The following is a 25,270-nucleotide window of genomic DNA, read 5'->3' as shown; positions in this document are numbered from 1 at the left end:
GCTCTGAGTGCCAGGCCAACTCTTAGTACGACTGGGACCCTACCTGTGTCGGTCTAGTTCTTGGATATCTGGGGCTACTTTTATTCTAAGTCACATGCTGTATGTTAAGGGAAGAAGAGTGGCTGGCTTGTTGAACAGCTCGAGTGCTCACTTACACTTCAGAAGTAGAATCTTTGAAGCAAGTGTTTCCCTGCCAAGGGAGACATACACTCTTTTGTCTGTTCCACTCTGCAAAGACAAGGGGAAGAAATCTTTAGATACATGTAAGCCTTTGTTTTTTAATTGTTTAAAAAAAAAATAAATAACATGCAGAGGTGCCCAGACTATAAAGTTTTTTTTAGGAGGGTACGTACCAGGGATTGAATTTAGGGGCACTCAGTCACTGAGCCACGTCCCCAGTCCTGTTTTATATTTTATTTAGAGTTGGGTTCTCCCTGAGTTGCTTAGCACCTTGCCGTTGCTGAGGCTGGCTTTTAACTCAAGATTCTCCTATCTCAGCCTCCCTAGCCACTGGGATTACTGGTGTGTACCACTGCGCCTGGCAGAATATAATCTTTTTTTTAAAAAAGTATTTTTTAGTTGTAGATGGACACAATACTTTTATTTTATTTACTTAGTTTTATGTGGTGCTGAGGATCGAACCCATTGCCTCACACAAGAGCTACAACCCCAGGCCAGACCCCCCAATATAAACTTTTTTTTTTTTTGAAGAGAGAGAGAGAATTTTTTAATATTTATTTTTTAGTTCTCGGCGGACACAACATCTTTGTTGGTATGTGGTGCTGAGGATCGAACCCGGGCCGCACGCATGCCAGGCAAGCGCACTACCGCTTGAGCCATATCCCCAGCCCCCAATATAAACTTTTAATGAGACAATTTATTATAAATTTAACACTTCAGTGATCACCCAAAGACCAAGTGATTTCCACTGAAATCCTCTGAATTGAAAATGCACAGGGGGGCAGTAGGGAATGAAGTAGTTGCCTTGGAAATGAAGTGGGGGTGGGGGTAGGGGGCGGGAAAGCAGAACGATTTCCAAGTTCCAGAGATTCATGCAGTTATTAAGTTATCTCAAACTCAAAAGGTGGAAATAGGCTGATTCCCAAATTGTGATTTGAGACCGGCTTTTCTGCTTTTGTGGTTATATGTTCTGGTTTTCCATTTCTAACACAGTGGTCTGAGCATGGGGACTTGGAAGTCCCTCAAAACCAGGTGGTCTGAGCTATAAGCCTGGGTGCTATCTCAGGTGAGGGTGTCTAGGTAGCACCTCTTCCCTCCATCCCATGCCCAACAAGGAGATGTGAAGGGCTCCATCCCATCAGCATTCAGCCAGTTGTGGAGGGACTAGATCGGAACCCATCCAATCCCACAGAAAAATCAGAGGGCCTGAAAGTTTCAGTCAACCAGAGGAAGGTGCAGTGGCAGCTGAAGGGCAGCTACTTTTTCCTCCAGGGAGGAGGGTCCTAAAGAATCGAGTCTTATTGCCACAAGAATAGTTGTTCTGGATTCCTCAGAAATGCTGCCAGCTCCACTTCCATACAGTGTGTATGAGATGCCATCAACTGTTATTTATCCATCTCCTCAACCATTATCCACCCCTCCTAAGGTTAAAAAAAAAAAAGTAAAAAGTTGCATGTCTCATTCACTTGATGTTTTCTGTTACTCTCTCTATTTGTTAATTTTATCCAAATGTCCTGGAAAGAACAGAAGTAAGATTGGTTTCTGCCTTTCAGGAACTCTTTAATGGAGGAACAATCACAAATAAATGCAGTTAATTGTGGTAAGTGTTGTGAAGAAAAAACTGAGCAGTAATCTTATATTGTAGGGAGACTATCCTAATCTGTCTTCCCTGAGAAGAAAGAACTAGGGAAGAGAAAGCTCAAAACAAATACCTTGTGCTAGAAAGTAAGAAGTATTTACAGAGTGTCAAAGGGGCTTCCACTGAGCAAACCTGGCATGAACTGAGCCTCAAAACAAATAACACTGGTTATAGATCCATTCCATAAAATAGGGAATGAGTCCAAAATGATATAATAAGCAAAAAAAAAAAAAGTTTGATGAAGGAGATGTTAATGTTGTTGCAAAGTACCTCTCAAATTAGAAAATTTTGTATGAAAAAATGATGAATATTCATTATCAGAGAAATGCAAATTAAACCAGTAATGTATCATTTCCCACCTGTTAGAATAACCATTATCAAAAAGACAAGGGATAACCAGTGTTGGAAAGGATGTGGAGAAAATGGACCTTTGTACACTGTTGGTGGGCATGTAAATTGGTAGTCATGGGGCTGGGGTGTGGCCCAGTTGGTAGAGCGCTTGCCTAGCACATACATGTGAGGCACTCGATCCTCAGCACCACATAAAAATAAAGGTTATGTGTCCATCTACTAGAAGAAATATTTTTTAAAAAACTGGTATAGTCACTATGAAAAACATGGAAATTCCTCAAAAAAATTTTAAAAATTGTATATCTACAGAAAATGAAATTAGTGTTCCTTAGGAGATGTCTGTGTCCCTTGTTCACTGCAGCATTGTTTACAATAACTAATGAAGACAACCTAAATATCAGTGGATGAGTAAAGAAAGTGTTTTATATGTGAATATATGAGAATGAAATATTCGGTCTCAAAAATGCAATTCCTGCCCCTTTGACAACGTGGACAAACCTGGAGGATATTACTCTCTGGGTTGTATTATAACTTGCATCTGCACTGTTCCCCAAAGGTTTGGAGGTTTGGTCCCAGCTGATGGTATTAGTGGGAGATGGTGGAAACTTGAGGGTGTGGGGGCCTAGTTGGAAGAGATCAGTGACTGGGGGCATGGATTTGAAGGGTATATTTTGTCCCTGCCCCTTTCTCTGTTTTTCTGTCACTGTGAGGTGAGCAGCTCAGCTCCACCACACCCTTTCCATGTGATGCTTTGCCTTCCCACAGGCCCCCAGCAGTGGAGACTTGAGGGTGGATCCTGAAACTGAGCCAAATTAAATCTCTTCCTTAGGTTGTTTTTCTCAAGTATTTTGTCACTGTGAGAGAAAGCTGACTGGCACAGACACTAGCTACTCAGGGTCAGTAAGCATATCTCAGGTGAGGTGACAGTGTATCACTGCTAAGCAGTTGAAAATGGGTGAGTTGTTCACAGTACCAAAGCCAGCAGTTTAACGGACACCCATATGAAGTCCGCACAGACCACTGCCTTCCATGTCTGCCTGGAAGAAAGAGACACAGGATGCAATATAACTTTTAGCCAGAAGGTGGTGCTCAATGTTTTGTTGACTGCATCATTTTCTTGATTTGTCTTCACAAATTATCCCTGGATACTAGAAGGACATTTTGTCTTTCTTTAGGACCTTAATGTGCATATACTTATGGAGTGAGATATGGACCCAGCACTGTAGCTCCTCTTGCTGAGGCAGGGACACATCAGGTTAGGCCAATCTTGAAACAAGGGAAAGCAGGGTGGCACCTGAGTCTGGTGTCCATGGTGGTCTAGCACCTGCTTATGTTGTTATATCAACCCATATAGATAATTGTGAGCTTATATCATTACATCTAGCTTCAATCTAGTATCATAAGGCTCATTTTTGTTTTCTCCCTTTTCATATCTAATTCCCTGTTCTGACAAGGACAAGCCTGGTTTCATTTCCCTTAATATATTTACCTTGTGCATCAGTTTCCCTGTGACTAACAAACTCAACACTGCGTGTATTCTCACCCTGCTTGGGTGTTGACATTCACCACTCCTTACTGCCCTTTGGGCCACAACACCCAAAGCTAGGCAGCCCTCACACTCAACTGCCTCTTCACCTGCTTGGACTCAGATCCCACTCTGGGCAGTCCTGTAACACCGTCCTTGATACTGCCCAGGTTGATCTCTCATGCTGGTCTACTCCACCACTTGGACTGTCCTCTGTTAGGCACTAGTACCCTGCATTAAGGCATCCCCTGCACGAAAATCCTTTTCCTAAGACTGAGCTGGAGCTGGGGTTGTAGCTCAGCAGTAGAGTGTTCACCTAGCATGTGCAAGCGCTGGGTTCGATCCTCAGCACCATATAAAAATAAATAAATAAACAAAATAAAGGTATTGTGTAACTACAACTTAAAAAAAAATGAGCTGCTGCTGTGAGCCATCTTGTGGCTTTAGAACAGTAATTTTCAGAAAGGGATGAGGAAGAGCAAAATGTGTTATTTGAAACCAGGCGATTAGTTCTCTGATGGACTTTGCACAGACTAAGATGTGCTCCTTATATTCATTGCACGCTGTCTCACATGCAGCCAGACAAGCGCAGTTGCTCCTGTAACCCTCAGAGTGACACACATGCGACCATAAGGCCAGGTGCAAAAGGCCACACGGTTTTGAAATACACATATTGAGTTCCTGCTGTGTACAAGGCGCCAGACAAGCAGGGGAAAGAAACACAGTTCCACTTTATGGAGCCTGCACCCAGTCCCGCACCCTCGTTGCCTAGGTCTCGGATTCTCGGATGTACTCGTCGGTCAGGTACTGAGGCATTCTAGCAAGGGTTGGTTAGCCGAGACAGCCGCCAAGTCTGAGGACCAGTCAAGGGAACCGCCGGATCCCGTATGTTTACGCCTGCGCAGAGTCCAAGCCTACATATCCGGGCCAAGGACTACGTATCCCAGAAGCCCTACAGGTGGCGTTATCCGGGATCTTGAGAGCCCTTCCGGTGCGTCCTTGAGGGTTCAGCCACCGAGGAGCTAGTCGCACCCTAGAAAGAAGTCCGTGTTAGGTGAGGTGGAGCGGAACTCATGGGGGTAGGAACGCGACTGGGCTGCCTCCGGAAGTGAGAGCCCCGAGGCACGTACGTGGGATATCGTGCCCCGAGCCTCAGGCCGGTGCGTGCGTGAGGAGCGGAGAAGGGCGATTTGGGGTCCAGGTGTGATAATATGCGCTCGTGCGGGACTGTGTGCGTTCACGGCCGGGCTGGGACTCCTGGGAGGTGGGTGCGGTTGTGAGGCTGAGAACGGCTCTTGGCTGTTCGGTGGGTGTCATTGACCCGCGCAAGGTCCCTGCAGCTCTCTCCGTCTTCTCCCCTTGCAGCAGTGTTCCCGAGATAGGAGTCAGATATTGAGCCTTAGAATAAAGGGTTTCAGAAAGGCACAGACCTAGGCTTGGAGTGGGACCGTATGGAGCTAGAAGTGTCTCTGAGACTGACTTCTGGGACTTAGGGGCGCTGTCGGACAGCTGCGTTTTTCAAAACTGCAACATCCCCCGCCCCGCGCCTCTGACCTAGGAATCTGCTGTGGATTCAGATTCCAGCCTCCTCTGGCGTCTGTCGTGTGAGGCCACGGCAGACGTGGCCCTGGAGATTTCCCAGACCTGTGCTCTAAAGAAACGCAGGATATATATATATATATATAATTCATGATTTCCTTCTTTCCCAGTCCTCCATTCCAAAACAAACAAACAACAAAAATAAAATAAGTAAATAAGGTGGTAAAAATTATTGTAGCACATCTAACAATCTAGATCTAGTTCCAGGTGCGTTTGTTTTTTCTTTATTCAAAATATGGGGTTTGTGTTTTTAGGATGTGAAAACATTTGGTTTTCTTTTGTTGAAATGTCTAGGGACCTGTTCTTGGCCTGCCTTCCCGGCAGATTGGCTGTGGATCCCCCTTCTTTTTGGTCTCCACATTCTTCCTCCTCATTTTTCAAATCATTTTTCTGCATTCAATTAACATGGTAGAGAAATGCATATCATGGAATCTAATGTTAAAACTTTTTTAAAAATTAAGATTAATGTTTAGGTAGAATGGCAATATTGATTTCCAAGATCTTAGCTTTAAAAAGTAAGGAAACATCGGAGATAGTTGATTGGTATCAGTCAAGTCACATGGCCGTCCTTCTGCTTTATGATCTTAAAAATTAATTTAGTTTTTTTTTTTAAAGAGAGAGTGAGAGAGAGAATTTTTAATATTTATTTTTTAGTTCTCGGCAGACACAACATCTTTGTTGGTATGTGGTGCTGAGGATCGAACCCGGGCAAGTGCGCTACCGCTTGAGCCACATCCCCAGCCCTTAAAAATTAATTTGTTCTAATTTGTTATACCTGACAGCAGAATGCATTTCAATTCATAGTACACATATGGAGGACAAATTTTCATTTCTCTGGTTGTACACAAAGTAGAATCAAATCATTAGTGTCTTCATACATGTACCTAGGGTAATGATGTCCATCTCATTCCATCATCTTTTCTACCCCCATGGCCCCTCCCTTCCCCTCTCTCCTCTTTTCCCTCTCCAAAGTTCCTCTATACCTTTCATGCTCCCCCCACCCCTGTTATGGATCAGCATCCACTTATTATGGAAAATATTTGGCCTTTGGTTTTACTTCGCCTAGCATGATATTCTCCAACTCCATCCATTTACCTGCAAATGCCATGATTTTATTCTCTTTTAATGCTGAGTAATATTCCATTGTGTATATGTACCACAGTTTCTTTCTCCATTCATCTATTGAAGGGCATCTAGGTTGGTTCCACAATTAAGCTATTGTGAATTGTGCTGCTATAAATATTGATGTGACTGTGTCACTGTAGTATGCTGATTTTAAGTCCTTTGGGTATAAACTGAGGAGTGGGATGGCTGGTTCAAATGGTGGTTCCATTCCAAGTTTTCCAAGAATTTCCATACTGCTTTCCAGATGATTTGCAGTCCCACCAGCAATATTTGAGTGTGCCTTTTCCCCTACATCCTTGCCAACAATTATTGTTGCTTATATTCTTTTTTAAAATATATTTTTTAGTTATCAATGGACCTTTATTTATTTATATGTGGTGCTGAGAATCTAACCCAGTGCCTCACACATGCCAGGCAAATTCTCTACCACTGAGCTACAACTCCAGCCCCTTGTTGCTTGTATTCTTAATAACTGCTATTCTGACTGGAGTGAGATGAAATCGAGAACTTTTGATTTGCATTTCTCTAATTGCTAGAGATGTTGAACTTTTTTTTCATATATTTGTTGATCGATTGTATATCTTCTAAGAAATGTCTGTTCAGTTCCTTAGCCCATTTATTGATTGGGTTATTTGTTTTGTGTTAGGTTTTTTGAGTTCTTGCAGATTAGTGCTCTATCTGATATGCATGTAGTAAAAATTTGTTCCTATTCTGTAGGCTCTCTCTTCATCCCACTGATTGTTTCAAAGAAGCTTTTCAGTTTGAATCCATCCCATTTATTGATTCTTGATTTTATTTCTTGTGCTATAGGAATCTTGTTAAGGAAGTCGGCGCCTAATCTGACATGATGAAGATGTGGGCCTACTTTTTCTTTCATATATGTGTTTGTGTGTCTGTGTGTGTGTGTGTGTGTGTGTGTGTGTGTGTGTGTGTGTTTATGTATATGTATATTAGTTATAGTTGGACACAATGCCTTTATTTTATTTATTTATTTTTATGTGGTACTGAGTGCCTCACACAAGCGAGGCAAGCACTCCACCACTGAGCCACAACCCCAGCCCTGGGCCTACTTTTTCTTCTATTAGGTACAGGGTCTCTAATAGACCCGTTTAATTCCTAGATCTTTGATCCTCTTTGAGTTGTGTTTGTGCGTGGTGAGATATAGGGGCTTAATTTCATTTTGTTTCATATGGATTTCCAGTTTTCCCAGCACCATTGTTGAAGAGGCTATCTTTTCTCCAATATATATTTTTGGCACCTTGGTCTACTATGAGATAACTGTATTTATGTAGTTTGTCTCTGTGTCCTCTATTCTGTACCATTGGTCTACTAGTTTATTTTGGTGCCAATATCATGCCATTTTTGTTACTATTGCTCTGTAGGATAGTTTAAGGTCTGGTATGGTGATGCCACCTGCTTCACTTTACATGCTAATGATTGCTTTAGCTATTCTGTGTCTCTTATTTTTCCAGATGATTGCTTTTTCTATTTCTATAAGGAATATCGTTGGGATTTTGATTGGAATTGCATTAAATCTGTACAGTTCTTTTGTAGTATGGTCATTTTCATAATATTAATTCTGCCTATCCAAGAACAAGGGAGGATCTTTCCATCTTCTAAAGTCCTCTTTAATTTCTTTCTTCAGCATTCTATAGTTTTCATTGTAGAGGTCTTATACCTCTTTTGTTGATTCCCAAGTACTTTTTTTTTTTTTTGAGGCCATTGTAAATGGAGTAATTTTCCTAGTTTCTCTTTCAGTGGATTTGTCACTGATGTACAGAAATGCATTATGATTTATATTGATTTTATATCCTGCTCCTTTGCTGAATTCATTTATTAGTTCTAGAAGTTTTTTTTTGTTTTTTTTTTTTTTTTAGAGAGAGAGAATTTTAATATTTATTTTTTAGTTTTCGGCGGACACAACATCTTTGTTTGTATGTGGTGCTGAGGATTGAACCCAGGCTGTACGCATGCCAGGCGAGCGCGCTACCGCTTGAGCCACATCCCCAGTCCTAGAAGTTTTATTTATTTATTTATTTATTTATTTAGTTCTCGGCAGACACAACATCTTTGTTGGTATGTGGTGCTGAGGATCGAACCCGGGCCGCACGCATGGCAGGCGAGCGCGCTACCGCTTGAGCCACATCCCCAGCCCCCCTAGAAGTTTTTTGATGGAATTTTTTGGATCCTCTAAGTATAGAATCATGTAGTCAGAAAATATTTCTTCTTTTCCTATCCATATCCCTTCAATTTCTTTCATCTAATTGCTCTGGCTAGAGTTTCAATGATGAACAATAATTAACTTTAAATTTCATGTGAACCTTACTTATTAATGTTGGGATTTAAACACATATTTGTAAGGAGTATATCTTGATTCTGATTTCAGATTCTAAAGGTTAGAAATTGCATTTTTCAGTCAAAGGACATAGAGACTCTCCAACTCCTAGTGAGAGGAGGTAAATCTCCCTAGCCACAGGTTTTTATTCCTCTGTGTGAAGGGAGAAAAGGGAAGTGCCAAGGAACCCTTCTATTTTGATGAACTTTCAGGTATTCACAAATCAATTATGGCACAATTTAGTTGATAAGATAGGACTATATATTATTATAGATTTTTAAAGTGACATTCACAGGACATAGCAGTACTCTCCATATTCAGGTATGTTTTGAGGCTCCTTTATGCCAATAATATTTGATAGGACTCGTTTGTAATAGTAGGAAACAGAGTAAGATAGTAATAGCTAAAATTTTCATGAAAATATATATTCATAGGATATGAGTACAAAATTGAACCTCATTTTTAAAGTACACTAACACCTTATTAGATCCTTTTAGCTAGTACTATGTTAAAGAATGATACCTCCCTTCAGTAGCTTAAAGGACAAGGGGAGATGTCTTGGTTATCTTTCTGAGAAACTGTTTTATTAATGTTGTTAATTTAAAAGAATTGTACTTGGGCTGGGGTTGTAGCTCAGTGGTAGAGCGTTTGCCTTGCATGTGTGAAGCACTGGGTTCAATTCTCAGCACTGCATACAAATAAATAAAAGTTCATCAACAACTAAACAAATTTGTTAAAAAGAGTAGATGTGATACCCAGATTTTACTGTGGAAAAAAGGAAAAAGTAGAAAATAATTCTACTTAAGAACAATGGAGTAAGAAACATATAATGTCCTTTATTTTAATAATATCCCTAACTTCTGTTAAATAGTTACATGCCAGTGTGTGATATAGAGGTATTTCCTCAACACAATTCTCTGAGTGTGGGTGCTTATCCCTAGTTTACCAGTAGGCTACCTGAGTGTGGGTGCTTACCCCTAGTTTACCAGTAGGCTACTTGAAAATGTAATAGCTGTCAGACTGAGATTCACATTCTGAAAGTCTGACAATAGAAACTGTGTTGTTAATGGCTACATTACAATACTTTCCACAATTTCCTGTATCAATCTGTAAATCATAGTGAATATCATTCTCCAGTAATCAATAAGGAACAATATGAGCATACTAACAAGGTGGTAGTTTGTAATTGTAACTATAATTTGTTTAATCTGTTGCCTGCTACAGCTACTTAGATTTATAATATTTAGTTATTATATGATGAACATATCATGCATATATTTTAAAGTGCTTAAGTACCATTTCCAAAGAAGAATGACTAAAAATGAAATTTAGTCAAATTATCAGATGTAAGGGGTCACAGTATGTTGGATCTTGTGGTAGTAATTAGAGGAATACAAGAAATGAAAACACAAAGTTACTACTCTCTATTTTTAATATAGCAAAGGATATAAGATCAGAATAGATGAATAAGTATAAGGTACAAGGTAAAAAAAAAAAACACTAAAGGAATTCTGATCATATGCCTTAAGAGTTCACAAGAAGGATAGTTGGGCGCGGTGACACACATCTGTTATCCCAGCGGCTCTGGAGGCTGATGCAGGAGGATGGCAAGTTCAAAATCAGCCTCAGCAAAAGCAAGGTGCTGAGCAACTCAGTGAGACCTTGTCTCTAAATAAAATACAAAATAGGATTGGGGATATGGCTCAGTGGTCGAGTGTCCCTGAGTTCAACCCCCAGTGCCTCTACCCCCGCCCCCCAAAGAAAGAGTTCATAGGAAGGAAATGTCATTTCTCTAACCACCAGCATTAGATTTTGACCAGATTATTCTGAACTCAGGGGAAGTCTGGTGGTAAGTCAATTTTATGTTGTATGCTTTTTTTTTTTTTTTAAGTTTTGGGTGGACACTATATCTTTGTTTATGTGGTGCTGAGGATCGAACCCAGTGCCTTACACATGCTAGGCAAGCGCTCTACCACTGAGCCACAATCCCCAACCCATGTTGAATGCTTTATACCAGCACTGTGCAAAAGAACTTTTCATTCTCTGGTATGGTACCTGTTAACTACATGTGGCTATTAAGAACACAAAATGTGGCTAGTATGATTGAGGAACTGAAATTAGATTTAGATAGACATATGTTGCTGTGGTTATTGTATTGGTTGGCACAAATCCATATCTTACAGTCTTTATTCTAATGAAGTTAGATTTAAGGTGAGACTAACAAGATTATTCAGTAGCAATTTGGAGGATGTTGTGGCAGAAAGGAGAGTTTCAGAACCAAACTGTCAGGAATACATCTGTCAGGACTGCAAAAAAGGAAGGCTCATTGTGATCAGTGTTGACATGTATGACATGGCAGTACCTTAGTATACTAGGCAAATGTTTAAAAGTCAGGATTGGGGGTGAAGCTAAGTGTTATAGCACTTGCCTAGAATCTAACTTTTGTTGTTTTTTTGCTGGGAGTACAGGAGATTGAACCCAGGGGCACTTAACTTCTGAGCCACATCATCAGTGTGTGTGTATATATGTGTGTGTGTATATATATATTAATATACATATAAATTAATATATATACACATCTATCTAGATAAGATTTTATATATATATTTTATTAGATAAGTTGTAGATGGACACAATTCTTTTATTTATTTATTTTTATCTGATGCTGAGGATCAAACGCAGTGCCTCACATATGCTAGACAAGAGCTCTACCACAGAGCCACAACCCCAGCCCATCCCCAGCCTTTTTATTGACTGATTGATTGATTGATTGATTGTGGTGCCTAGTATCAAACCCAGGGCCTTGTGCATGTGAGGCAAGCTGTCTACCAACTGAGCTATATCTCCAGCCCTTTTTTATTTTTTATTTTGAGACAGGGTCTAAGTTGTTACAGACTCACTAAATTGCTAAGGCTGGTCTTCCTCAGCCTCCTGAGTTGCTAGGAGTACAGGAATGTAACACTGTGCCTGACTTTTCTTAGCATTCTTGAGGTCCTAGGTTCAATTTCCAGCACTGCAAAACAAAACACAGTCAGAGTTGAACTGTTAAGAGCTAAAGGGGAAAAAGACATTCAATAAAAACATAACAGCTGTTTTTAGATTATTTTGAACCTTTTCTCCAAGTTCAAGAGAGAACTATTTACAGAAAGAGGAATTTTCTCTTATCAAAATGAAATAAATACATGTATCTGCTTGTGAGTTTATTTAAAATTGTTTTTGAATTTTATGGATTATACTTAAACAAAAAGAGTATCATAATAAGTAAAGCAGTAGTATTGCTATATGGCTGTGTACACATTCTGGACTTTTTCTCTGTCTTGATTTTTGCCTATCTGTCTTTCACTCTGTGTGTGTTGTGTGGGTGTATGTTTTACAAATGTAAACTGATTTGCTCCAACATGTTTTATATTTATATTTATACATTCTGATTTTTAGCCTAATTTTTTATAATATATCCTGGATATTTTCCACATCTTCTAAATATTTTCTCCAGTTTAGTAGTAGTTAACATATACTTAATATTCTGTTAATTCTGACGTAACTCATACATCTTAATACACATTTGCAGTCATTTGCTTTAAACAGATCCTCGAAGTAGGTTTGCATGGCTGAACTCTTTCATATACTTCTTTTTTTTTTGTTCTTTATTTTTTTTATTGATTGTTCAAAACATTACAGATCATGATCTTTCATATACTTCTATGTGCCCTATTTTAAGGTTGTACAAACCTATAATGTCTACAAAGTAACCATTTTCTCTCCCTTGCTCATATAGCAATGTCTTTTAAAATCTTCCATTATAGCAATGTAAACTGATTGTTTCTTTTTAACATTAAGGAGTATATACTTAATCCTGTTGAAATTTAAGAAATTCAGGGGTGATATATTTCGTGTATTACCAATGCTCAGATTTCACTCAAAGAAAGAAATCCTGCAAAATCCAGCAAAAGCCATAGTTGGAAGAAAATTGACTTTACTAAAAATACACCTCTTCCTCTTACTGTGAGTTTTGGCAAAGTACTTTGCTTTGTGCTTCCTCACCTCCTCTGTTGGAGATAACTGCATGATGAAATGCTAAGGGACCATCACGCTGAAGATCCTAAAGATGTCTCATTTTGTTCTCGGCCAATGTGGTCATGAAGTCTCACCTCCCGAGGCTTGATATTGAGGGGTGTGTGTGTGTGTGTGTGTGTGTGTGTGTGTGTGTGTGTATGTGTGTATGTAGTCGTGACTTCATGTGGGAAAGCAAAATAGACAATCCTGATAGGAAACAGAGTTTGGTTGAAAACAGCACAGATTTTGGGGTATTCTGGGGGCTGTAGTTCTGGCTGAGCAAGAACTCCAGTCAGTTTTACAGGGGGAAATACTGCCTACTGTTTTCTGCCTCCATGTCTCAGAATCTAGGCACACATTCAAGCCATGAATGATATTGAGGTTTGCATGGGATGGCCACATCTTAGCTCTTAGGTGAACATGGACAAAGACTTAGGGACGTCATTCAATTTCAGTAACAGATCAGCATCATCAGAAATTGGGATGGGCCAGGAGGCCCTTCTGCTGGAATGAGTGGTTTGGCTTCCTGCAGGAGGTCCTGCAGGATGTCTGTGCAGGTAGTTCCTTTGGCCTAGGGAGGGCATGGCTTCATCCATGATTCTGCTCATCTCTCCACATTAGTACGTACAGCATGGTGGGGTTGAAAATAGAAATGAAGGAAAAACTGCTTCATATTGGCATTAAATTATTTGTGGAGTTCTGACATTTACCTACCTAGTCTCAAAGTCACGTGTTCCTCCACAGGCCTGGCTTCTCTGGACTGTGCTTCTGCAGTGGAGGGAACCCACAGAGGACTGACAAGTTCTTAGAGTTCTAAAATCATGGCCCATGTAAGTTCCTGTTTCTCTTCCTTGAAATACTGTATTTTAAAATTTATGTGGTCATTTCTAAGTTTTATTTTGTAGTTCTGGGATCAAAGCCAGGAGAACTCTCACTTGCTAGTCAGACTCTCCACCACTGACCCACACTCCCCTCCCGCCGTGCAGTTGTTTTTATTGTCCTGAGACTTCCTTCCTAAGACAGCCCTGTGAAGCCTGCTCCTCAGTTACTGTGACCACAGTGAGGGATGGTGCCAAACTGCCTGGTGTCCTCTTCATCTACCCTTGTTTCTCTTACCTGTGCTCACCTACTCATCCCTCATCTGTGTGCCTCGTCTTCTTGCAGGAGCATTGACAGAGCAGCGAAAGATGAAGTCCCTCAAGGGAAATATTTGAGCTTCTGTCATCAGATTCATGATTCTGTGAAACAGAGAGGGTTCCATCCAACTTCAAAGGCCTGTTTTCCAGGTCGATGGAATATATTGTTGAGCATGTTGCCATCCCAGATGAAGATATAGATCTTATGCACCGAGAGGCCTAGAGGTCTCAGTGGGAGTGCAATGGGGGCTGTGTTTGGGGGCTTTAGGGATCTAGTCAGGGGATTATCTAAGGGATGAACAATAGGACAAAAGTCAGTTTAGCTTTGTGGTTGAGAATGTTGTACTGGTCTCATGACATCAGCGTCCTGTAGCTCAGGAACGAGGCAGGTGTTACTGAAGGATGGGGAGGTTGTAGGCAGGAATGTCTTCCAGATTCCCAATGATGGATGGAAATAGGCTGATGTCAACATTTTATCCAACGTAAACCCTTAAGTATAAAAGAAAGATTAACTGACTTGGCCACAAGATGGACGTGTTTGTTTTATATTACTCTAATGAATAGCCTAGGCTGTGTACTTTGTAAAGAAGTGATTTATTTTGGCTTACAGTTCTGGAAGCCCATGGTCAGGGGGCCACATCTGGTGATGACCTTCTTACTGGCAGAGTCCCAAAGCATTTTAGGGAGTCACACAGCAAGATGCAGGGCATATCCATGCATGTCCATGTTCTCTGATTTCTTTCTTCTTATGTAGCCACTAGTATGATCATGGGGTCTCTACCCTGATAAGCTTATCTAATTCTAATCACTTTCCAAAGGTCCCGCCTCTGAACACCATAGTCAGATTGAGTTCCATTCTCTTTAAGGTATGGATCTCATTATGTTACCCAGGCTGGCCCCTAATTCCTGGGCTCAAGTGGACCTTCTGCTTCAGACTCCCTCTCAGGAGGCTGGGACTACAGGCATGCAGCACTATGCCCAGATCCACCTCTTAATACCTCATAGGGATTAAATTTCAACACATCCTTAGGGACATGTGTAAACCATACTCAACCCATAGCAATAGATAATACGATTAACTAGCCAATAAATATATTTCCTAATGACTTTATGACATTCTCTTGTGTAAAGATGAACTTGAAGTTGATGAAATCATACAATGTCACTCAAGTTCTGTTTTTTAAGAGATTTGAGAGCACTTTTGGAGAAAAAAATGTCTTTTTCCTAATAACCTGAAGGGAGAAAGAATGAAGAAACTAATATTTATTCAGAATTTAAAATGCAGGTACAAGCAGGCAGTGTGTGCTTGCGTATGCTGTTTCATTGAATTGGGAAACTTGGATTTTTTTTTTTTGTTATTCCCATACCTTTGGATAATTTTGTTATCTGATGGACCTGCAGGACATTTTGTCTTTATCACTAGTATTCTTTAAAAGCATGTAAGCACTCAACTTCAAAAATACTAATTTCCTGGGCTGGGGTTGTAGCACAGTGGTAGAGCACTTGCCTAGCACATGTGAGGCACTGTATTCGATCCTCAGCACCACATTAAAATAAATCAATAAAGGTATTGTGTCCACCCACAACTAAACAAAAATATTTTAAAAAGACTAATTTCCTTATTTTTGCAAGCTCAAGCCCCAGTTTGCTTGCTTACAATGTTGCTTCTTTCCTGCCAGTTTTTTATCTTGAAAATGCATTTTAAAAAACTTTTATAATACATGGATTTGTTATTTCAGGAGTCCTTGGCATTCAGGGATGTGGCCATAGATCTTTCTCAAGAGGAGTGGGAGTGCCTGGACACTGCTCAGAGGGACTTGTACAGGGAGGTGATGTTGGAAAACTACAGCAACCTCATCTCTCTGGGTAAGATACCCACCCACGTCATTTACGGTCTGTTTTCTGGAATATCAGCTCTCTCCACTGTTGAACTTTAGAGCTTTGTTTTAAGAAGCCAGTTGAATTTCTGCCCCTGTTTCTAAAGAAATGGTTTGAACATTGTGGGATGGAAATGACACCTGTGTTTCCATTCTTTATTGACACTCTTTCCTCCCTCTGGCCCCTCCTGTTGTTGCCTGTTTTTCTAGGTGATTCGTAGATTTGAGTTGTGTGACATTTTCAGAAACTAGGTTTCATCTAATATTTCTACAGTGGCTCTGTATTAAGGTCTGGCCCACCTGCAAGAGAACAGTTAGAATTAGGGTTTTGCTTTTTTTTAGGTTATCAAAAGAACTTCTCTAGATTAAATGGTGGAGGATTGGGTTGCAAAATTCATTTAAAATCAAGCAAACACACCCTATCTGGAAGAGACATATTCTTTTTTACCTGCTTTATAGTTGAAAGTTAGTCTATGAAGTTTGCTTTTTCCATTGAAGAAATGTCTAAGGGGGAACATGAAAGTATTTTAGGAAACAGTATATTTCTCTATGCAAAATAGTAACAACAAAATACTACCATAATTTCTAGGCATCCTTTTAAGCCCCTTTGTGTTTGTGTTCTCACTTCAGCCCTATGAAGTAGTGCATTTGATAAAAGTGCAACACTGGATGGTAGCTTTTCAAGGTCACACAGCTGGAATGATTGGCAGATTTGAAGCCAGCCATGGGGCTGCACAGTGTGTGCTCACGGTGCCTCTGTAGATTCCCTTTGAAAGCAAACTGGTCCTTTTTCCTCTCTTACCTGGTCTTTTTAGTCCCATACTCATGGGTCCATCTTAATGTGACTGTTCCATGGCCTTTTTCTATTTTGTCTTGAAGGCTTTTTCAAATACCATTTGACCTACAGTTGATTGTGAATGTAACCAAGTCCGCATGTAGTCATTTTGAGGCTGTGGTTGGGATTTGGTGGGTTGTTTTCCCTATAACATGTATCCTGTTTTTTCTCATGAGCAGGATGTATCATTCCTAAGCCAGATGTGATTGTTTTATTGGAGCAAGAGAAAGATCCTTGGCTGGAAACGAGGGAAGAAACAAGAAGGCGGTCCTCAGGTGAGTGATGGCAGACCAGGCAGGGAGCTAGCATAAGCTATGGCTCACTGGCTCAGGGAGGAGGCACTTCGATGAGATGTTTGAAGTCTCACTCCAAAGGCCCAGATCCCGTGAAGCCTGTGAAAAATTAGGAAATTAGGCTCCTCTCTCTTCTGTCATGTTCCTTTTTTTCCCCCCCCCCAACAGTGCTCGGGATGCAAGCCCTTTCACTGAGCTACATCCCCAACTCCTATAAATTTTAGAGCTGGTTGCTGGTTGCTTCCCATCTCAAGGAGTGATGCTTTCTTTATTACCCTTTGACAGCCATTTACCAGTTTCCAGGTCCTTTTTTACATGTGGATTTATGTTAATTTCTCCATTTTTTAGAATTAATTTTAAACAAGTATTTCCTATTTATCTAGCGTAAGCCACTGTACTTACTGTGTTAGAGTCTAGGTACTACTGATGATTGTTCCTATTGTCATAGAGATGTTGATATCGTAATAAGGAAAACTAAACAGACAATATCAGGTTTAGATATGTATTTTGAAGAAAATTAAGCCAGATAAGGGGACAGTATTGGAACATTGTGAGGGCTACTTTAGATAAGATCAGGAAAGGCTATCCAAATTGATGAACTTTGAGCAGATATGAAATAATGTCTCAGAATACCCTTCCTCAAAAGTCACATGGCCTAAGCTTCTGAGGCTGGTTTGGAAACTGCCATCCTCCTGCCTCAGCCTCCTAAGCTTCTGGGATTACAGGCATGTGCCAGAGCACCTGCCAAATGTATTTTCTTAATCATATATACATGGGTACATGTTTTTATGTAACCATTTTAAGTGTCAGTGTCTAATTTTTAAAAATAGTTTAATTGAAATAGAAATGAAATTTGGCATAATGTAAACTGCATATTTAAAATATAAAATTTGATAAGTTGGCATGTATATTATGAAAACATTACAAAATTAAAATAATAGCCAATTCTTGCAAAAACAATCTTCCTCATGCCATTCTCTACCCCCTGCCCAGGCTCCCACTGTTGGTTGGTCTGTGACTTCAGATTAGTTTGCATTTTCTAGAATTTTGTATAAATGGAATCATTTAATGATTGTTCATTTAGCCTTAGTCAGCATAATTATTTTGAAATTCATCCTTTCTAATGTTGAGAAGTATTCCTTTGAAAGAATGTATCTCAATTCATTTAGCTATTTACATGTTAATGGACATTGTGTTATTTCTAGAGTTTGGCTATTGCAAACAAAGCTTCTAGGAACATTCTTGTAAAAGTCCTTATATGGGCATATACTTTATTTACTCTTGGGTAAATATCTGGGATGGAATAGGTGAATCATTTGGTAAATGCATATTTAAATTTTAAAAAAACTGCAACACTTTGTGAGAGTAGTTTTGATCATTTTCCTTCCCAGCAGAAGTTTCTGGGAGTTCTGGCACCTCTATGTTCTTGCCAGCACTTGATCAGCCTTTTTAATTTTAGCTATGCTAATAGGTGGGTAGTGGTATCATATTGTAGTTCTAATTTTCATTTCCCTAATCCTAATCATCTTGAACAACTTTTCATTGCTTAAGTTCTCATCCATTTTTCTTCTTTGGTGAAGTGTCTATTGGAATCTTTTGTTTCCTTATTATTGAGTTTTCATGAACAAGTCCTTTATCCGGTATTTAGTTTGTAAATATTTTCTCTGGAATATTTTTGTCTCTTAAGTAGCATAAACTCTTAAGTACAGTTTATTACTTTTCTCTTTCATTGACTATGGTTTCAGTAACATATCTAGCAACCCTCAAGATACAAAGCTTTTCTGTTTTCTTTTAAACTTATTACTAACACATACTAATTGTATGGATTAATGGGATTCACTGTGAAATTCCATACTTGCATACAATGTACATTGATCACACCCATCCATCCTTCTACCTTTAGCCTCTGCCACCCTTCCCAGTCCCTAGTAATCACTTTTCTACTCTCAGGTTGACTTTTTTTCCCCCACATGAGAGAGAATATGTAATTCTTGTCAGATTTCTGTGTCTAGCTTATTTCACTTAACATGATGGTCCTCAATTTCCATCCATTTTGCTGTGACAGAATTTCATCCTCCTTTTTGGCTGAATAATACTGCATTATCTATACGTATCATATTTTCTTTATGCATTCATCTGCCGGCAGGCACCTACGCCAATTCCTTACCTTAGCTATTGTGAAAAGTGCTTCGGTATACATGGACGTGCAGGTATCTGTTTCTTATGCTGGCTTTATTTTCTTTGGTAGTGGGATAATTGGGTTGTATGGGAGTTCAATTTTTTTTGAGGAATCACCACAGTTTTCCACAATGGCTGTATTCATTTAACATTCCCACCGATCACATATGAGTTCTTTTTCTTTACATCCTCACCAGCATTAGTTATTTAATTTTTTTGATAATAGCCATTCTAACTAGGGTGAACTGGTATCTTATTGTAGTTTGATTTGCATTTCTCTATTGGCTAGTTGCTGAACATTTTTTTTTTTAAAAAAATATTTACTGATTTTTTGTATTTCCTCTTCTGTTCAGATGATTTGCCCATATTTTTAAACTGGATTTTTAAAAAGTTTTTTGAGTTATTCTTATATTCTGGATATTAACCTTGTCAGGTGAATAAATGCCAAATATTTTCTTCTAAAGAGGTTTCATCACTATACTTTTCTTTACTGTGTGGAAGCTTTTTAGTTTGACATAATCCCATTTTTATGCTCATGTTTTCTGTGCTTTTGAATTCCTATCTGGAAAATCATTGCCTATACCAATATCTTGAAGTATTTCCCCCTGTGTTTCCCCCCAAGTAATTTAAGTTTCAAGTCTTAAGGATTTTGAATTGATTTAGATCCTTAGATCCCTTGCTCTGTACAGAGTAAGGGATTGAAGTCTAGTTTCAATCTCTTACTTGTGGATGTCCAGTTTTCCCAGCAACATTTGCTGAAGAGGCTGTACTTACTCCAATGTATGTTTTGTGTAATGTTGATAATCTTATTTGTATACCTTTCTTATTTGTGTACCTTTTATTTCTCTTGCTTAAGATGCATAGTTTATTTCTGAGTACTCATTCTGTTCCTTTGTTTTATGTATCTGTTTTTGTGTCCATACCATGCTGTTTAGATTACTGTAGTCCTATAGCATGTATTCAAATTGGGTATTACGATGCCTCCAATTTTGCTCTTTTTTGCTCAAGAATGCTTTAGCTATTTGGGGTCTTTTGTGTTTCCATATAAATTTTAGGATTGTCTTTTCTAATTCTGTGAAGAATATTGTTGGTATTTTGATGGCAGTTGCATTGAATCTAGAGTTGCTTTGGATAGTATGAACATTTTAACAATTATTTTAATTCATGAACATGGTAGGTCCTTCTATCTTGTGGTGTCTTCCATTTCTTCAGTGTTTTCTAATTTTCATCATAGAGGTCTTTCATTTTCTTAAATTATTCTAGGTATTTGTTGGGGGGAGGGCTATTCTGAATGGAATTGCTTTTATGACTTCTCTGCAAATTCATTATTGGTACAGAAAAGTTACCGATTTTTATTTTTTTTTAAATACTATTAATATATTGGATTCATTTATCCATTCTCACAGTCTGTCTTTTGGTGCATTTTAAAAGTTTTTTCTATGTATAGAATCATATTTGCAAACGGGGATAATTTGACATCTTTTCTTATGTACCTTTTATTTCTCTTGCCTAATTGCTCTAAAATTTATAGTACTAGTTTATTTCTAGTATATGGAATGAGAGCTGACATCCTTGTTTCTGACCTTATAGGAAATGCTTTGTTTTTTCCCCATTAGTATGTTATTAGCTATGTGTTTGTCATATATAGTCTTTGAGATATGATCTTGATGTTCCTTATTTAAGGCTTTTATCATGAAGAGATGTTGAGTTTTAGCAAATTCTTTTCCTGCATCTTTGAGGTTTTGATTTTTATTCTTCATTCTATATATTATTTTAACCATCCTTATGTCGCTGGAATGAAACCAGTTTGCTCATGGGTATGATATTTTTGTTATGCTGTTGGATTCAATTTGCTAGTATTTTGTTAAGAATGTTAGCATCTATGTATATATTGGTCTATGGTTGAGTTATGTGTACGTTTCCTTGCCAGGTTTTGACCTTGTAGAATGAGTTTTGAAGGATCACGTCCCTTCTAATTCTGTGGAACTGTTTGATAAGCATTGGTGTTAATTCTCTAAAAGTTTGATAAAATTTAGCAATAAGCCCATGTGGTCCTTTTTTTTTGAAATGATTACTGATTCAGCTCATTGCTTATTTTTTTTATAGTTGTGGATGGATAGAATGTCTATTTTTTTGTGATGCTAAGGATCGAACCGAACCCAGTGCAAGTGCTCTGCCACATGGATACAGCCCCAGCCCTCATTAGTTATTGGTTTAGATCAGTTGTTTTATATCATTCTGTGTATATTATATTCATGATTCGATTTTCATAGGTTCTTAGTATCCACACATTTGTCCAATTTCTTCTAGATTTTCCAACTTGTTAGCGTGTAGTTTTTCAAAATAATCCCTAATTGATTTATGTGGTATAGAATATAATGTTTCCTTTTGAATCTCTGATGTTTCTCTGATATTTTGTCTGGGTGAGCTATCAATTGGTAAGAATGGGATATTGAGATCCCCTACTATTATTGGACTTATTGAAGCCTATTTCCTTCCTTTTGGTATGTACTTGTTTATAACATTGGGTGTTCTGAAATTAGGTACATTTGGATTTATAATTGTATCTTCTTGATAAATCTTTTAATCATTATATAGTAACCTTCTTTGTCTTTAAAAAAAAAAACTTTTCTAAATAGTTGTAGACAGAATGCCATTGTTTATTTTTATGTAGTGCTGAGGATCAAACCCAGTACCTCATACATGCTAGGCAAGGGCTCTGCCACTGAACTACAGCCCCAGCCCCTCTATTTATGTCTTAAAGGCTGTTTTGTTAGCTGTAAGAATAGCTACTCCTACTTGCTTTAGGATTGTTTGCTTGAAATATTATTTTCCATCTTTTCATTTTTAGCCTGTCTTTATTGGTGAAGTGTTTCTGGTAGGCAGTAGATTGTTGGATATTGTTTATTAATCCAGTCAGCCAGTCTGTGTCTTTTATTTGGAGAATTTAATGTCTTACATTATTGAAAGATATGGACTTGTGCCTGGCATTTTGTTGATATTCTTCTAGTTTTAAATATTTCATGTTTCTTCCCTTTATTCATCTTTGTGATTTGATAATTTACTGTATTCTTTTCTATTTCTCTTTTATACAAGTACTTTTCTAGTATAATTATACTTTCACATTACCTTTCTTCCTCTTCTGAGTGTAGGACTCCCTTAAGCATCTTTTGTTAGGCTGGTTTTGGGACCATGAATTCCTTCAGTTTTTGTTTATCCTTTTGTTTATTTCTCCTTTTCTGAAGGATTACTTGATGGGTATGGTAATCTTGGTTGACAGTCCTCACAACTCTCCCAGGACTTGAAAACCATCATTCCATGCCCTCCTGGGTTGGATGATTTTTTCCTATGAAATTTAATGGGGTTGCTCTTAAATGTGACTTGTTTCTCACTTGCAGATTTTTAAATTCTTTATCCTTTACCATTGACAGTTTGACTGTCATAGTGAGGATCTTTTCTGATCATGTCCGTTTGGGGTTCTATAAGCATCTTATTCCTGGACACCCATGTTTTCCCCAAGAATAGGGAAGTTTTCAATTATCTCTTTGAATAGGGTTTCTATGCCCTTAGCCTTAATTTCTTCCCCTATGTTGATGATGTGGATGTTTGATATTTTAATGGTGTCCCAAAGATCTTGAATGCATTTTTTTCTTATCTGAATTCAGGAGACCTGAAAAATTGTTGAAAAGAAGAGCTTACATAAGCTGGAGCATTATCTGTTTTAATCTGCATAGGGCACCCTAAAATGGAAAAAGCTGCTAAGCAATGAGAAATTACATGTTGAGTATTTTCCTTAGTACGTGCTGTGGCAAAAATAAATCTAGAATAAGTGTCCACTATGACATGCACATAACATTGCTTACCAAATTGAGGAATATGAGTTACATTCATTTACCATATCTGATTTGGTTTTAATCCACGGGGATTTACCCCTGATGGCAGAGATGGAGTGTGAATAACACACTTAGGGCATTGGCTTACAATCTGACGAGCTTGTTCTCTGGTAATACTAAATTTTTTACGTAAGCTAGAAGCATTTTGATGATGCAAGGAATGGGAAGCTAGTGCACAGTCATACGAAGACATCTGTTGACAAAAAGCTACTAACTTATCAATTTTGTCATTACCTGAAACTAGAGGTCCAGGAAGATTAGTATGGGCACGTATGTGTCCTATGAAACATGGGTACTTTCGCATTAGCACCGTCTTTTGCAAATTATGAAATAATTTAAATAACTCCTGTGATGAAGTAAACCCAATCATTGAGGTTTCAATATTTTTGGTAACTCCAACTGCATATAAGTTGTCAGAATAGATATTAATAGGCTCATTTGAAAAGTAATCTAAGGCACAAATCAGAGCTTGAAGCTCTGCTCTTTGGGCAGAAGTATAAGAAGTTTGTATTACCTCTGTGTGAATACAACTGAAAAACCCCGCCTTACCTGAGTTGGAACCATCTGTGAACACCGATAAAGCTTTCTCTATTGGATGAGCTTGTACAATTTTTGGAAAAATAAGTGACGTTAATGATGCAAATTGTACAATCTTATCACGAGGATAATGGCTATCTCTCTGGCCAGGGAAATCAGCAAAAGCTATCTGCCATGAGCTAGAAGTTTGAAAAAGCCAATTAGTCTGTTGAATAGAAAATGGAATAATTATAATATCAGGTTCAGATCCAATTAATTGTAAAATTTTAGTTCTACCTTTAGTTACTAATTGAGCTATGGAATCATGAAAAGGAATTAATGTTTTTGTGGGGAGTGGGATAAATAAATCCACTCAATAACTCCTAATCTTTGCCATATGGCTCCTGTTGGGGTATGTTCAGTTGGAAATATTAATAAATACACTATTTCTTTAGGATCTATTCTAGTAAGCTGTGCATTTTTAATTGCATTTTTAACTTTTCTTAAGGCTGATTTAGCCTCCAAAGTTAGCTGACGTGGAGAGGTTGGAGAAGGATTTCCTTGTAATATCTGAAATAAAGGACTTAGAAGTAGTTAGTTTTAAGGATGGCCTCAGCCAATTAATATTGAAAATCATTAAGGGTACGTAACTCTTTAACTCTTATCTGAAGATTTTGAGGACGGATTGTACGTTCTTCAATTATCTGGCCTAGATATTGAAAAGGAGATATCTTTTGAATTTTTTGAGGAGCTATACATAAACCCATTGCTGTAAGCAAAGTCTCTGAGTAAAAATTTCTGAAAGTACCTCTGGATTAGCATGAGCCAATAATATATCGTCCATAAAATGAATAATATATGCATCAGGAAAGCTATTTCTTATGGGATCTATCGCCTGATCAATGTATTTTTGACACAGTGTAGGACTATTATGCATTTCCTGGGGAAGTACCTTCCAGCAATATCTTTTAACAGGTTCCTTAAAATTAATTGCTGGGACAGTGAAAGCAAATCTTTCACAATCTTCAGGATGTAACCTTATAGAAAAAAGGCAGTCTTTTAAACCTATTACCATCAAGCTATAATCTAAAGGAATGGCTGTGAGGGAGGGAAGTCCTGGCTGTAATGATCCCATAGGCTGAATTGCATGATTTATCGCCCTTAAATCCTGTAGCAATCTCCAGTTTCCTGACTTTTTCTTAATAACAAAAATAGGTGTGTTCCAAGGACTAAGCATTGGTTCAATATGACCAGCCTGAAGTTGTTCCTCAACTAATCTATGAATTATTTTAAGCTTTTCCCCTGAGATGGGCCACTGAGGAATCCATATAGGCTCCTTTGTGAGCCACGTGATTTTTTCAGCTGTCTTAGGGATCGGGGAAGTACTCAGGGCCCCTAGTAAAAATTTTGGTTTGGAGCATTTACTAATCTTTGTCGTGGAGACTGGCTTGTAAACAGATACTCTTCCTGAAAGGTCTCCCTATCACCTCCAGGAAAATACCTATGATTAACTTCCTCAACTGACCTTATAGAATTTGGAGTAACTAATAATAATCCCATTTTGGCTAAAATATCTCTTCCCCATAGGTTAGCTGGTAAAGACTAACACATAAAGCTTAAATACTCCACTGTTCCCAATGGAGATAGTTGGCACTTTGAGCAGGCTGTGAAACCTGTCCTATTCCCTCTAGGTTAGCTGGTGCTACATGTAAAGGCCAGTTCCTAGGCCAAAACC

General features: G+C 38.5%; 1 protein-coding gene across 6 annotated transcripts in view; it reads left to right on the top strand.

Annotated features, from left to right (window-relative positions):
* Window positions 1-4,646: 4,646 nt before the first annotated feature.
* Znf546 (zinc finger protein 546) overlaps window positions 4,647-25,270 on the top strand; it is a 76,544-nt gene continuing 55,920 nt past the window's right edge. For 2 of the 6 annotated variants that reach the window (XM_078032066.1, XM_078032060.1), the window contains exons 1-4: window positions 4,766-4,896; window positions 13,552-13,637; window positions 15,683-15,809; window positions 16,835-16,930. In XM_078032066.1, the coding sequence (XP_077888192.1) occupies window positions 13,629-13,637; window positions 15,683-15,809; window positions 16,835-16,930 (232 nt within the window). In that variant the 5' untranslated portion in view covers window positions 4,766-4,896; window positions 13,552-13,628. Of the gene's footprint in view, window positions 4,960-7,229; window positions 7,275-13,551; window positions 13,638-15,682; window positions 15,810-16,834; window positions 16,931-25,270 lie in introns of all 6 variants that reach the window. The other 4 variants (XM_078032062.1, XM_078032063.1, XM_078032065.1 and 1 more) reach the window with 4 other exon arrangements.

Source organism: Ictidomys tridecemlineatus, chromosome 15 (genome assembly GCF_052094955.1).
Source record: "Ictidomys tridecemlineatus isolate mIctTri1 chromosome 15, mIctTri1.hap1, whole genome shotgun sequence".
In the NCBI taxonomy this organism is placed as follows: domain Eukaryota; kingdom Metazoa; phylum Chordata; class Mammalia; order Rodentia; family Sciuridae; genus Ictidomys; species Ictidomys tridecemlineatus.
Note: the sequence above shows the minus strand (reverse complement) of the source record. Positions and strands in the feature narration are given on the sequence as shown.